The following is a 15,408-nucleotide window of genomic DNA, read 5'->3' as shown; positions in this document are numbered from 1 at the left end:
GTAAGTGCCGAATTTCGCTAACGTATTTTAGTGAAGAAAAGTGTAATGAATAATAATGTGGATGTTGCCATTTTTTTCCCACAGGTAGAATTTCCAAAAAAAAAAAAAATCGAAAATTTTTGTACTATATATTTCTCTATTTGTCCACCATGGATTATTAAGCAAGCAACCAAGCAATACAACATTTTTTAAGGCAACACTGTATGGTTTTTCTGTATTTTTTCCTTATTTACATCGTCACTGTAAATTCTATATTTAGTAACTAAAGCAATTTTATAAATTGCTTAATAGAAATAACATTACAGACAAAATATATGATTATGTTAATTATATACAATTATGTACAAGAATACGTTTGGTGGTGTAATGTTTACATTTTAAAAATTTATGTAGGTATGTACTGACGTTTGGCTGCCATGTTGGTTTACTGAGGATAAATTAAATCGTAAGATAACACAAAGAATGTTCTGGTATAGCTAAAGAATTGGATTACTATACATGTTTTTGTCGGCTACTTCGTTTGTTTTATTTTTGATTACGTAATGAAATTGCATAATTTGCATAATCACAATTAATTCTAAAAATAAAAATGTGTTCACCCCGTGTGTGTACCTGGTTTGAGTGTTTATTTTTTTATTCACATTTTGCGGTCCTCGTGAATTCTGTTGGTCTTTTACTTCTGTTTGATTCATAATGAAAATAATAAAAATCTTCTTTAATTTAAAACCTATCAGCTAACGAATGCAAAAATTATGACTTAAAGTTTCGATTAAGTTCTGAAGTTTTACATAGACGATATACTTATTATATTAATAAATAATACTAAACAGAAGCTTAAGTTAAGCAAACGTTTAACCTTGACCCACTAAAATAATGTTCCTACAAATAATTGGCATTCCTTATCAGTGTTATCAGCCCTATCAGGTGTCGTGATATGACACACGCTCGGCCAGAGGGGCGTTTATTCTAGTAACGTCTGAAATCTGTAAGAGTTATTACTGAAACAAAGGTTTAAGTGCAGTTTATTTGGTGCCTTTCTGGAACCTTTTCATTGTTGGGTTTAAAAAGTTTCAATATTGTCGGAATAACGTGTTAAAATCGATGTTTTCGTGATTCAAAGCAGAAGCAATGCAGCGGTAAATACTTACGTGCCGTATGTTGAATAGAAATTATAAAAATTGGTGCGAAAATGAGTATTAAAAGGATCGAAGCCGATGTGGATGATCGGGCCCGGGACAGCGCCTGCTATTTTTGTAATGAAATGTTCGAGATGGGAAAATTACAGGTTTGCTGAAATTGAATTAATTTATATGGGAAATATGATGAGATTACCGTGATGACGTGATGGTAATCTAGTCATTTTTCAACCAATTTTTTAAACCTATTATAAATTTAGTTCCTTTTCTTTCGATGTTATTTGTGTTAAACTACTTTTTATTATTGATGAAAATGATAATATTTAGTTTCCAATTAAACCTCTTTAGTGTTTTAAAAGTTCAGGTAACTGTATATTAATCTAAATCTTTTGAATAAGTCCCTAACAGATCAGTAGAGTCCTTGACAAAATGTACATTTATTCGTAAAAATCTTGCTATTATATTTTTACTTCGTCTTTATCAATATATAGGTACTCGAGATATGAAGGTTCGCAAAGGAATGCACATATCATCGATCTTACCAAAATTTACGATAAGGAGTTTTGTTTTATATGTTATCACGAAGTGTTGAGATTATTAAATATAATAATTTTACATTAATGAAGTTTAGATTGTTTATTCAGGAACAAATTTATTATAGGAATAGTTCGGTTTTCGGTCTTTACATCATTTTATTGAATTGTTTTCGTAGCTTAAGCGTAATATACTATGTATTTAGATTTTTAACTAGACTGTTATTTACTTAAACTTCAATCATTACATACTTTGTTATTCAGTGCCTTAAAACTAGTTTAATATATTTAAATTATTCAAATGTTGTTTTATCGATACGGCCCCTTTTAAAATTATCGAGCAAATTCATTAACAGTCGTTTTTGATATTCAAGGAACGTTGTGAATGTAAAAGAGGGTTTTTGTATATGTCAATAGACCATTAAAAAAATCTAATACATACATTAATTAATTAAGTTATGAATGTAAAATTTTATTAAGTTGTAAAATTTTTATCAAACCATATACGGAGGCATTATGATTTACAGATACAGTGACGTCATTTCTTTTTTCGTTTCCTGATTTTATCCAAACACCTCAGCTGAATCAAGAAAATGTAGTTAGGAAATTGTTACAGAATCATTTGAAACAATGCGGTAGTATACTAGAGCAATGTCCGCTGCGATGTGGAGCGTGGATACAGAGGAAACACAAGGATACACACGTCAAGGACTGCCCTCAAATGGTAAGGGTAAAATCATTTATATATGATTTACATATTGTATTCTGTATGAACAATTTGCAAAATTAGTCGTTACTTTGTAGTCAAATCAAAATCATTATATTATATTAACAACACTGTTTCATGTAAATATTTAATGTGTGCAATAAATATTGTTTAAATTATCTTTTCAATTATTTTATAAATGTTCACAAACGGCATATGTTTTTCTTTCAGTTTTTTGATCTTCAAGTCCTAACGTCTCTATTGTAATCATATGTTCGTTTAATAAACTTATAGTCAAATATCTCCAGAATCGAGAAGCTGTCTCTCCCAGTCATGTCCGTGCCTCCGACCCGGTTCCTCCTCATGAAGGAACGCCCACCGTTCATACATGGACTCCACATTCAATACCCTTAGAGGACTGTGTCTCTTACCTTGAGAAGGAAATTACATCCATCAAGTAAGTATTCTGAAATTTGACTAATCTTCTAATACTAGAACTTCTAATACAAGAACTTATCATGACGAGTTTTACTAAAAGTTAAACAAATAAATAAATCATATTTATTTGGATAAACATCTAATGAGATCCAAGATTTTCGCGAGTATTCATTTAAATGAATCTAATATTTTCGGATTACAGCGCGTATTATAGTAAAAGTAAAAGTGGTTGTGATCTCATCTCGGCTGCCCGAGATCACGGTTACTGCAAAGTAACCGAAACTTCGGGAGTATGTAGTTTTTGAAGTAATAAAACGTGTAGTAATCTGAAAATATTAGTTTCATTTATTTGACAAACATGTTTTCTAGTCTTGTATAAATTTAATCCATTAACTGTAGTATTAATATGGTCTGATAAGGTTGATTCTCACCGAGGAGTCCAGTCATCGTGATGTCCAGTCCACTGAGATAGACAACCTGAGATCCAAGTTGGTGTTGGTCGAGGAACGAGCACAACACTTCCTCTCAACGTTAGTTTCCTTAAGAGCCGCTGTTGATGATGAGGCTGAGAGATCAGCCAACTGGGCGGCACAGTTCAAACACGACCTCGCTAATGTCCAGCTTGCTTTACAGGTATATGGCGGTGAAATCAACATATGCGACTTTGAGATAGACTTTAAAAAAAAAGATTTGAATATGCCTAAAAAAATTGATTAATTAAACTATTATCTTTACCTTCATGAGACTTAGAAGGCGGAGACTCCCGCGCAGAATGGTCATAGTCTGATACCTGGTTATTATTATCAAATTCTTTGTATAAATGTCGGGTTATTTTTCTAAATTAATTAATAACTGCATGTACTCAATAAGAATATAACTCTGTCACTTTCGATAAATACTTATTTCATTACTTTTGTCACTTGAGCGTATATCCGTATATATATAGTATTCGGTGACCATACTAGTTTAAAATAATGGCTTAATAAATACTCATACGTATTTTTTCGCTAGCAAATCTTTGTTTATATTCGTAGACCTAAGGATAACATCTAAAAGATTTCTAAATTATGAAGGATAACGTTTTCAAGCCATCTCAGATACATAATCTCTCCTTTCATAAACAAAAATTCGACGCTTTGACATGACGAGGCTTTATCAAACATATTGTGCCATATAACAGGTGTGTTTTATTAATTGTATTATGTCAGGAGTTACAAAGCCAGCAGATGAATACAGCAATGCGTTTAGAGAGCGTCGTAAATAGTCTCGTACACGAGCAACGAGAGAGGGAGCTGTTGGAACAGGCGATGACAGATCATGATAATAGGATAAGGAGCATCAAAGCATTGGGTAAGGAATATAAAAAAAACATAAAAACGTTCTTTAAGTGTTATTATAGTATAACAAACCTTGAAAATTTAAAGTGGCTAAACGATTAAAGACTATTATTGATCATTTTAGAGGAAGCGGTAAACTATCTAAAGCAGACAATAGAAGAAGAGAGGCAGCGCAATGAGGAAAATCAAATTGGATTAATGGGTGAGATGGTTGGGGGTCGTTTGGTGAGATAATTTATTTTTACATTATTCCAAAGCAGTGGTTAATGAAAGGAAATCTCAGCAATCGCCTTTACTTCCAGGCAATAGATCGTTTAGCAGTTCTGGAAGTAGCCAGCGCAGATGCTAGGGCGGAAGCGTCAGAACAAACAGCTAAGATGGACTTGGTCTCTAGAGATCTCAGGGCTTTAACAAAATCCTACCACAAGTTGAGAAACGAGCTCATAGACTTCCAGTCAAAGGTCAGCTTGGACAATCCGGAGCTCGGTGGAGACAATGGTCATTATAACTTTCACTCAACCTGTTGGATATATTTTAATTGTTCGTTTTAAGTTTTTCAATAGTATATTTTCTTTCAAGGTCATCTTATCTGGCGAATAGATAACTTCCAGGCCCGAATGAAAGAAGCCAAGGAAAAAGACTCCGTATTGACAAGTCCTCTCTTCCGTACCAGCAAATACGGTTACACATTAAAGGTAAAGTATTTCTTTAACACGGAAGTTTATGGCGAAACAATAAATAAGCTCTAATTTGTTTCAGGCTGAATTAAATTTGAACGGTATCGGTAAATGGAAAGGACGACATCTGACGTGCACGCTACGCCTTGTGGCCGGCCCGTACGACCAACTTCTGGACTGGCCCTGCGATCTCACAATCAACATCGTCTTGAAGGATCAGCCCGCCAATAGAAGTCAGGTGATTTTATCCAACAATAATTACCAAAGACAAGCTCTCAAACAGATGTGAGGTTATTAGATTCAATGATGTGACTAGACGTGTTCTTGTTGTTTTGATATTGGTATTTAAATTTAATCTTGTTTGGCACATTTTTGGACTAGATGTTACATTTTACGCATTATGTAGGTGGACATTAAAAAGTATTGTTAAAATCTTTTCTTTTCCAAGTTCTACGTCCATTGATCCTTACATTAATTCATAAGTAAAGTGACAGACAACACTGTAAGACCATTACTATAAATAAAGATATCTATTCACTACTTATAGATAGACCATTTTATAAAGACTATACAAATATTTTAATCATTCTACCAACTGAATTGTGGGACTTTTCTTTCATTACGAATTTTGTTTCCACATGAGGATGCAGATATTAAATGACGTAAATACTGATGTCATTGAGTTTAGGTTTCATTATATTTAAATTTTAAGACAGTCGATGAGTTATTTGCTGTATTCATACTGAAATTATTAACTATACAATCCCCACACTTCCGATAAGACATTAAAAGTCGACGTTTCCTTCACTAACTAACACCCAACGAAAGCAGCAACTAAGCACAATTTTATCCCTTGCGTTGTTTATTTATTATTATTCACATTTAATTACATCGTAGGAGAGTAAATTTAGTATTTATTTCAATAGCTGTTCCGTTTTCAGGCAACGGATGTTGTTAAAACTCTGGATTTGCGTCGTAAATCGTCTTCAAAGCGGCACGACTACGACATCTCCGGCGACGACAAGACCAGATCGACAGAATCCCTCGACCTTAACGTCATACAGATGAAGAAACAGTACATCTTCATACCTCACACCAGTCTCGATAAATTTGAATACATCAAAAATGATATAATGTTCTTGGAATTTATAGTAAACCAATAAGAAAATCACTGTTACATTTAAGTTGCAAGAATTATTGAAGATTTTGGAACAAAAAAACTTAATCTCATGTTTCTAAGATACAAAGAAGGTGCATTTTGTTTTTATGAAGAAGGCTAGAAACTTGCAGTTATATCCCTTTCTATTCATGCTAAGGCTTCATTCACACTGGAATTTCGCAATATTTCACCGATGTGAACGTTTTTATTTAATAAACGAATAGTGTTATGATTCTGAATACTGTATAGAATGCTTTCTAAAAGTTTGCCGTAAAGAATAGTGGGGATTCTGTATAGACCCAGTCATATTTTTACGTTCACCTAAATTATATCCTTAATCAGCTATTAGATGACATTTTTGTGACATGACAATTACAGATAGATTAGCGGAATGTATGAAATCAAAACACCCGCCAATTTTATATATTCTCTAGTATTTTACAGGTTTTATTAAATAAAACAATAATAACTCTGAAAGTTTTTAATTTTTATCATCACATCAACACGTAAAGACAGAAAACATAATGCTATGCAACATTAATAACATACAACTATTTGACACGGGTGGAGGAACGGCAATGAAAAAAATATTTTCAATCAAACTACTAGGTACTATGTAATATTTAAGAAAAACGTAAGATAAACTAGAATATTGGTATTAAAATTGTAGCGAACGTCTTAAAGACGGACGTGCTGAGAATTTTGCGCAAAAATTAAAACATTATTATGTAAAACATGTTTTGGAAGACTTTAAAAGAAAACTACATAGAATAAGAAAAATGATAATTTGAAAAATACGAATTATCGTATATGACACGACAAATTATATACATTTAGATACGAAAGGTTCAAGGTCACTTACAGTACGATAAATATAAGTTACCATCGTCTAACTAGACACCGACAGTTACCAGTCTCTCACTCACTTACTGAAAGTAATAGTAATGTGTTAACATTTTTAAGTGAGAAACTTTATAGTAGCTGTTAAATTTGAAATTGAGAACCCCTTTAAGTGGTAAAAACAGGCACTAGCCAATTTCTTTACACTTACAGTGCACGCGTTATAGACACTTATAGTGATTACGATGGATATAGTAACAGAAACGAAGCTTACATAACACACGGGATACAAGTTAAGTCTAGTCAGTAACACTTACAGTGCAACCGGTATACACTTACAGAACACTAAAACTTTTACAATACCTAAAACACTTACGCGCTCTAATAGATAGGACTTCGATCTGTAAGTACAGACTTATCAGTTACAGACACTTATAGTGGCAATAGTATTATAGTAACAGAAGAAATATGCATTGTCTAACATCGTAACATTAATGTTACCGACACTTACAGTGCTTTATACGTACACTTATATTAATCATTGCTGATTGTAAGCACGGCAATAAAACCAACAATTATTACAGAAGTGCACGGTAAGTTCCTAACATCGCTTCTTCCTCGTTCAGGGCTCCGCTGAGGTACTCGTCGTCCTCGGAGCGTATTGTATTTTGCAGGCGGTGTAGGGCACTCTCTCGGTCTTTCTTCCTATAGTATAAGTTATATCATATAGAGGTGTAGTTTTCTGAATGAGTAAAATTAAATTCTATAGTTACTTTTTTAATTTCGATGCCTTCTTTTGCTTCTTTCGTGTGACTCCGGCGCTCGTTGACGGGTTCGATGAGCCTGGTTCACCTTTTTTGGAAGATAAATACTATGAGTATTAGGATAGCAGTGGCATATGAACAAATAAGCCGATTTTAATATCAAATAAAACATACCTGATATCGCGTCATTTACTGTGAGAGCGGAAATAAATCAATTTTTTTTAATAATGATGACAAAAACGATAGATTAATTAAACGCTACTAAGTTATAAAAATAAAAAATAACAAGAGATTTAGAGTAAGTGTAAAAATACTTTTAGTTTGTAAGCTTAAGTATCATAAGCGTAAGTGATGCTTATGTGACATATTAAGTATTAATTTGGTAACGTTTTCAATGAAAAAAAAAAAAATATATATATATATATATATATATATGGCAAAGAATATATGTATAAATATAAAATAGGTTTCCGTACACGAGTGTTCACATCCTTGGTGCAGTATTTCCACAGCCCGTGACACGTTGTTCCTGGACAGGCGGAGAGCGCTGCGGGCTTCAGATACAGGATAGCCCATTGATTCCAACTAAGAAACACTTAGCTTAGAATGGTTCTTATTATGAATATTCTCTATGTTAACGGTTATTCCACCTTGTTCATGGAGGGACTCAAGAGCTTATTCCTATTGGAATTGTAATGGCTCTCATACTGATTACTGAGCCTGTCTTAATATAATAATTGTTTACTGATAACTTATTTCTTAACGACTTCAAACTGATATAAATATCTGTTATTCTGTAAGAAAATTAATTTTTTGTACTATTTATTAGAATACACAATCACAGTATTTTTGCTAACTTAAAAAAAATGGTTACTTCCAACGGCCTCATTGCGGTTACATTGCTATCATTTGCTAAAACCTCCAAAAGAATTGTAAACTTACATCCAACTATGGATATTGTCGCCGTTGTATTGAATACTGAACGGGCAACAGTTTCCTTTAACATTTTACGTCAAGATTTCAGTGTCAGCTAAATTTTTTGCGATATTATGAATCACGGACTAAAACTTTCCCGTGTTCCGCCTCTGTGGACCCGGGGGGGAGTGTGGAGCCAATGTTGAGTACTTTTATCACATGTGAACGCACCTCAGCGATCAGCTTGTTGTCCGGCTCCGGCAGTGAATCGTCCGAACTGGGAGTGGCGTCGTCCGAGTCACTCTCCACTAACTACGATACAAAAGAACATTGTATGAGAATTCGTTTAATAGTTTTTAGCAATATTTAAAAAACATTTACATTAGATGATATTGAATCATCACTTGTAAAATGTTTTTAAGTAGTAAGAAGTAATGTGTTTTAGTAGTTTTAGTTACTAGTATAAACGACTGGTTAAAGGTTGGTGAGAATATATTAAAATGAATTATTAAGACTGACTCTAGCCAGGGAGGAGAAATATATATAATATGAGTTCTAAGAAGGTATCCAGAAAGTCAGCTTGAAGACGAGATATAACTCAATTTAATTGTATGAAAAAATAGGATTTTATTGGTAAAAAAAATCTGGACTCTATAACGTTCAGCTAGGATCATTTTTCGCTCACCATCTCAGGGTGTTCCTGTATGAGCCTCACAGCATCGGCTACACTGTTGTTAGAGTTCCTTAGAGCCAGCAGCGCCATCCGCCTTGTGTAGCCCATGCCTTGTAGCGCTTGAACTAGTTGGGGATTCACGGACGAGCCATCCAGACATTTACCAAGTTGTGCCTGGAGTCTGAAGTTAGATAAAATTTTGATATAAGCTAACTAACTAATGATCACCTCCTACTGTTCAAGCTACTGCCGTATGCAGACGGCTCGTTACTTCTGCTGCGGTCGGCCGCGCAGCACTAAGGTCACAGGAAATATGGAATTGCAAACAAAAATAATGTAAGCGAAAGTAATAAGGGCTTGAGTCGTAGAAAATCTTTCTCTTCACAAACATTCGCTATGTGTGTCAGTCTCTGCTTCGTGATCTTCTCCCCCACCCCTCACCTTTCCGCTCGATGTTTTTCTCTTTCCGTCTCTCTCTCCGCTCGTTTTTCCTCAAGGTAGTGATGTGCTCGGTCCAGGTCACCTCCAGCCGCTCGTAGACCTGTCCGAGCCTGACCGCGTGACCAGCCTAGCTCTGTTAATGCTTCTACTGAGGCTTCGTCGACCTAGGATATTTAAGAAAATTTTGACTTTAAAAGAGTTGTTTTAACTATTTTAAAGTCAAAATTAATCAGCTTATTTTTAGGTACTGCTTCCTCTGGCTACTAACGCATCGAGAAACACTGCGGAGGACAATTCAGTGCTACATAAAGGTCACTCCGTTTCTTACAATTAATTAATATAAGAACGGCATTTTATTTTATTTTATCAAAAGCAAATAAAGAAATATTAAGTAATGTACATATAAATTAATTTAACGGAAAGAAATGTTCTTCATACAGTCGCGTTGGCTTAAAGAGCGGCTTACTAAATAACATGGTAGAACATTCTCCACGTCAAGACAACGGCGTCCTCTCGTGGCGGGCGGACGAACGTTTTACCAATACATTTACTAGAATATTTCAATGGTTGATGTATTAACAAGAATGTATTGGAATATTCTAGTGAGTATATTCTCCACGTCAAGACAACGGCGTCCTCTCGTGGCGGGCGGACGAACGTTTTACCGATACCTTTACTAGAATATTTCAATTGTTGATGTATAAACAAATGTATTGGAATATTCTAGTGATAGGATTTTCGTGTACAAAACAGCCGGTTTAGAGTCAGTGTGTCGTGATGCGATCTGCCGATACAAGCGATGCAGCGTGCAGCCCTGATGAAGACAACTATTGTATTTTCTGTGTAATGCCGAATTTAAACCGCTTCTTAAACCCTAACTAGTGACAGTACCTTAATATATCTGAGTTCGTTCTCAGCTTTCTCCAGCAGAACCCTGGCCTCGTCACGTTTGTTTTGATGATACGCCACAATCCCTTGCAGCAGGTAGAGCCGCATGAAAAGCACTCTCTCATTTGCTATCGAAAATATTTTAGACTTACTATACGAGTCAATGGGCACCATTACTAAGTTATGATTTTTTTTGCTCATAAGATAGGCCACAGTTAGCTTAGTTCGATAAATACGTGGTTGTTGTCTTGTTTGGTTACAGAAGCTAGGCACGGGGTTAATGGCCTTAAGGTAGAAGTTATTGTAAATTAAAAAAAAAAATCCAACAAAAAGCAAGTTTTCTTCCAAGGATGCTTGGGACAGGTCTTTAATGAATAACATTTATGTATGTCCCAACAAATGGTACAAAAAGTATAAATAAAATAAATAACACAAGTTTTAAAAAAATATTCAAAATTAGATAATCTCGATTTAGTGTCGATTTCGGGAATTTTTTCACAAAATATTTATAAGTATTATTATGCGCGAGGACCCGACGCCCGCGCGGCGCGACCGTTGAGTGCCAGAAGGTGTCGCCTCTTACTGAGTAAATTATGCGAGCGGGAGCTAGCTGATTTAGCTTCAGTATCCAATCTCTCATATGTTACCCACTCTCACTTCGCCATATCTATGTATATTATTGTTCAGAACTATTTCCACATCTGAGTATGAGGTTTGATCCATTTACTGAACATAAAACCTAATTTCCATGTCAAGTAAAACTAACCATTGGTTCCTTTGAGAGCGATCAATCGCTGATGATCCTCGCCATACGAAAGCCTGAACGCGTTTTCGGCGCGGGCCAGACGAGCGGCCGCGTCTCCGGCCGAAGCAAGACTCCGAAGACAAAGATAACACCAGGATATGTCCAGTTGCAGCACAGCGATGTTGTCAACAGTTTGTAGGATCGAAGATCTGCATTCACTGGGCGAAGAGAATGGGAAAATTACTTTGGAATAAGATTCCATGTGGTCTGAATATATATTAAAAGATTAACGAGTTAACAGTTCAAGTGCCGGCAGCAGGCAATGTTTATTCTATAGGCACTTCTAAGTTAGGAAGTTTTGATCAGGGTTAAGATGGAACCTCTGTCCGGAGGAGGCGCTTAAATATAGGTGAAAATATAATAAAAGACACTTGTCAGATATCAAACTTATCCGCTTACAATCTAAATGTATTCAAGTCAGGAGTGTATAGACTATTACTGGTATAATGTATTTACAATCTTCAACTTTATTCCTATCCAGCATAAGGTTGAATTTTCAATTACCACCTAGTTTATGTAAAAACTTATCCCAATAGAATTGTGCAACATTCTCACAGGTCTCACCTGAACTGTCTATCAGCCTCAAGGAATAGCACCAACGCCAGCGAATAGTCCTGCTTCCTAGCTGCGGCTCGTCCTCGCTCGTGTAACGCCAGCCCTATCAGTAAGGACCTACGCTCAGCTGGCGGCAGCTTAATTGCCTTACCAGATTGATCTTCCAGCTGCAATGTCATAAACAGCAGATTTATTACAATTACTAACAGAAATCACAATAATAATATGTAGCTTACAAGGTTTTCAAAAACTAAAAATGATCAGAACGAGTATATACAAAAAGTAAAATTTAAAAAACTACTTAATTAAATTATAATTTATTTTATTCTGATGGTCACCGCGGTCTTAATCTAATCGTAATCTAATAGGCTTGGTTCATATTTGCGTCATTTTTCTATGTTAAATACATAGCCTAACTTTTTTCGTACATTACAAGCATTGTAACACGGACAGCGAGAAAAGATAACAAATATAAACAATCATTCTGACGTCATCACGTCTTAGAATAGTTAATTTGAAAATTATTTAAAACAAACAATTCCATAGCCTTGTAAAGAATAAAATAAACAAAGCTGTTAAGGGCAGTCAAAAATAATTTTCTCTTTTGAGTTGCACTTATGCAATGTAAGAACTATTAATAATATTGATGTCTGTTATAATTTACTTTACTATATATAATGCCATTAAGAACTTGGGCCTGGGCCTGGGCCTGGTAGACAAAGTTAAATGTATCAACCATAAAAAAAAGCTCTGTGAAGGGAATCACAATTATTAGTTGCCTTTGGTAACATCTTTAATTTCCAGTGTTTTTCATGATATAAGTATTCATATTAACTTATTTTGTTAAAAAAATTATAATTAAAATCAATCTTTCAAGTTATTTAATTTAATCGTTTGTATACACATGAAAAAATCCGCGACATGTTTTTATATCATACAAATATTTTAAAGATATCATAAGCAGATAGTAGAAATTTTTATCATATTTAAAATATATAATATTTTTTTTAACAACGTTATACTTTTAATTAATTCTAAATATTTTTGTTATTACCGGCCACTTTTAATAGAGTTTTATTAATAATTTTTAATCCGCCATTTTGGATACGACGCCATTTTGCTTTAACTATGACGTCATAAATTCGATCATACATTGCTATGTAAGCATGTAGAAAAAAATTCAATTCAATAAGAAGATATGTGTTTCAAATTAATCCGAACAAGATACACACATACATAAATAAATAATAAAAGCTCGTAATACATACCTTCATGTACTCTTCATCATCTGCGATATCGTCCACATACTCCGACAGTAATGTAGCATCATCTAATGTGGATTTCATCTCACGATAAATTTTATCCTCTTTCTTAATCTGCTCTGGAGCTTCTAACATCAGAAAGAAGTAATTAGCTTTCTGTAGTTATTTATAAAATTCATAATGTATGTATTATCAACAGAACCTAATATAATAAAGTTCTCTGTCTATATTATTGTTTACATCATATTATTATTTAAGAACACTGAACAAGTGGAACTAATACACAACATTTATGACCTTAATTTTGTTTTACAAAGAATATTAGGGAATGACTTGTATAGTTTATCACTTTTTAAGTATAATATTAACTCAAAGAACACTGATTTAGTACTAACAATTATTAATGCTTCTCGTAAAATTTGTAAACATTATTTGTAGATAATCTGTGGTTATCGTAATATATTTTTGGCAAATTTTATCACAATTAGATTAGCAATACCAGTGTTGTGACATTGTCTTTGTGTCTTATATTAATGAATAGTATAGAATATAATTATTGTTTACAAAATATAAATAACTAAATCGCATCAATTTTGATATTACAAAAATTGTAAGTTCAAAGTGAAGTTCCAGAACTTGATTGAAGAATTTTAAGTGTATTTTTGATTGAAAATATTACTGTATATAATTTTCTTACCAGCCATAACCAGTGCCATTATCTGTACACCGTTTTTGATGCCTTGTTCTTCAAGATTTGGACTCTGTCTTATTAATTTACCATTGTATATAAGTTTGACTCTGTAAATTAGAGTAATTTATAAATCAATTGACAAATAAAACAAAGAAATCCTCTTATTGAAATTATCACTTCAATGGTATAGGAATTTAAATACCGAATATTAGTTAAACAAAGGGATTTTATGGAAAAACTTAGAGAATGCAAATTAGTGGACAACAAACTGACCTATTCTTAGCAACCTCCAGCAAGTTTGCGACGGCTTCAATCAATTCATCACCTGAAACATCTAGCTGTTTCATGATCTTCAACATTCTAGGTTTTTCTCCCTGTACTGTGGCTTTCACCCTGAGTGTGGCGTAACCAGTCTGCTTAAACTCATTATTAGCTTTTGACCTTTCTATTGAATGCAGTTGGAGTTCAAAAAGAGCTTGGATTATTATATTTTCATCATGTTTAAGTTCTTCGGAATATTTTTTAGAGAGATCCTAGAAAGAAAAGATAATTCCTGTGTATATTTAATTATTTCCCAAGAATATTTCGTTAAAAATAATTGTTATTATTTTTATTTATTATACTGTTAATGCTAAATCTTAAATTCATTAATTACAACTCCAAATATTTTGTTAAACTTCAAGTCAATGAGAAACCGGTTCTAATGTAAATAAAAGAAAAACATAAACAAACCTTAAGGCTCTGGGAGTACTCCTCAGTTTCCGAAATGTAAGGCGGTTCCCACAATTTGATCTTGTTTTCATTGAGTTTGGCTCTTAATTTAATCAACAAATCTTCATACTCGAGACTTGTTTCCATTGTTCGAAATAATATATTGGAACAGTGATTTGCAAAAAAATTCAGGTCAAAACAACTGCTGTCTTCAGCGACATTAAAGTGATCACTGATTACTGAATACTGACACTGCGATTGACGGACGATTCATATCTGACAGTGGCAGCATTTTTCAGTGTAACAGATTAATAAGATTGCTCATGAAGTTTACGTAAAAACATCTTATTTACCAACTTCAATAAAGAAATGATTACTACAATGAGACAGGGTGCTTCAATGTAATTTAGTAACAAAGACTAACGACAGATTTTAAAATTTTACGTGACTATTCCTAATATGTAACTTAAAAAAACTATATAATACTTTAATTCCTTCAAAGCAAGGGCCTTAAAGAGAAATTGACAAAATTACAAAATATTTATGGTTAAATTCAATCAGACCCAGAACACATGAAATTGAACGACCTTGATAAATTTAATGCATAAGTCGGTTGCAAGGATACCGATTGAAAAAGTAACTTTTTCAATTAATCAACTATAGTTTCGAAGCATATGTTTGAGGGTTTTAATAAGTTTTACTTAAGTAAATGTATTTTGAGTCTAAGGACTCTCAAAATACATTTAAATTTAAATTAAATTTTTTTAATTTAAATTTTTTTGCTAAAATAAATTACATCATCGTTTAGCAAGTAGTAGAAGTGAGAACCGTCGAAATCAGTTTTATATTTGGCGGAATTATAGATAAAGTCGAATTG

At 33.6% G+C, this 15,408-nt stretch overlaps 2 protein-coding genes across 4 annotated transcripts; one reads left to right on the top strand and one right to left on the bottom strand.

Annotated features, from left to right (window-relative positions):
* The first annotated feature begins 957 nt into the window (after window positions 1-957).
* On the top strand, window positions 958-6,420 carry LOC116774382 (TNF receptor-associated factor 1). Of its 2 annotated transcripts, none has more exons than XM_032667103.2 (10): window positions 958-1,285; window positions 2,286-2,393; window positions 2,684-2,832; window positions 3,233-3,446; window positions 4,022-4,163; window positions 4,275-4,375; window positions 4,453-4,648; window positions 4,730-4,845; window positions 4,910-5,065; window positions 5,769-6,420. In XM_032667103.2, the coding sequence occupies exons 1-10, from the start codon at window positions 1,190-1,192 to the stop codon at window positions 5,988-5,990; spliced, it is 1,500 nt and encodes a 499-aa protein (XP_032522994.2). In that variant the 5' UTR covers window positions 958-1,189; the 3' UTR covers window positions 5,991-6,420. The 2 variants fall into 2 exon arrangements, with proteins under 2 accessions (XP_032522994.2, XP_032522992.2); XM_032667101.2 differs by having other exon boundaries at window positions 2,286-2,399.
* A 32-nt stretch (window positions 6,421-6,452) lies between these two features.
* On the bottom strand, window positions 6,453-14,786 carry LOC116774381 (NEDD8 ultimate buster 1-like). 2 transcript variants are annotated; one of them, XM_032667098.2, is made up of 14 exons: window positions 14,553-14,786; window positions 14,094-14,353; window positions 13,827-13,927; window positions 13,136-13,257; window positions 11,877-12,034; window positions 11,274-11,470; window positions 10,511-10,635; window positions 9,620-9,783; window positions 9,191-9,359; window positions 8,737-8,817; window positions 8,067-8,175; window positions 7,765-7,782; window positions 7,600-7,678; window positions 6,453-7,531 (listed from the first exon to the last, which is right to left on the bottom strand). In XM_032667098.2, the coding sequence occupies exons 1-14, from the start codon at window positions 14,676-14,678 to the stop codon at window positions 7,405-7,407; spliced, it is 1,836 nt and encodes a 611-aa protein (XP_032522989.2). In that variant the 5' UTR covers window positions 14,679-14,786; the 3' UTR covers window positions 6,453-7,404. The 2 variants fall into 2 exon arrangements, with proteins under 2 accessions (XP_032522989.2, XP_032522990.2); XM_032667099.2 differs by lacking the exon at window positions 7,765-7,782 and having other exon boundaries at window positions 14,553-14,785.
* Window positions 14,787-15,408: the final 622 nt, after the last annotated feature.

The sequence above is a fragment of the Danaus plexippus genome, chromosome 26 (genome assembly GCF_018135715.1).
Source record: "Danaus plexippus chromosome 26, MEX_DaPlex, whole genome shotgun sequence".
Taxonomy (NCBI): Eukaryota; Metazoa; Arthropoda; class Insecta; order Lepidoptera; family Nymphalidae; genus Danaus; species Danaus plexippus.
Note: the sequence above shows the minus strand (reverse complement) of the source record. Positions and strands in the feature narration are given on the sequence as shown.

Excerpts from the sequence above, each read along its gene's own strand:
- LOC116774381 (XM_032667098.2), bottom strand. The coding sequence starts at position 14,678 with ATGGAAACAAGTCTCGAGTATGAAGATTTGTTGATTAAATTAAGAGCC. Across the intron at positions 13,928-14,093 it reads CTGGAGGTTGCTAAGAATAG|AGTCAAACTTATATACAATG; the intron begins GTCAGTTTGTTG and ends TCTAATTTACAG. Across the intron at positions 8,818-9,190 it reads TACAGGAACACCCTGAGATG|TTAGTGGAGAGTGACTCGGA; the intron begins GTGAGCGAAAAA and ends TTTGTATCGTAG.
- LOC116774382 (XM_032667101.2), top strand. The coding sequence starts at position 1,190 with ATGAGTATTAAAAGGATCGAAGCCGATGTGGATGATCGGGCCCGGGAC. Across the intron at positions 3,447-4,021 it reads ATGTCCAGCTTGCTTTACAG|GAGTTACAAAGCCAGCAGAT; the intron begins GTATATGGCGGT and ends GTATTATGTCAG. Across the intron at positions 4,376-4,452 it reads AGATGGTTGGGGGTCGTTTG|GCAATAGATCGTTTAGCAGT; the intron begins GTGAGATAATTT and ends CTTTACTTCCAG.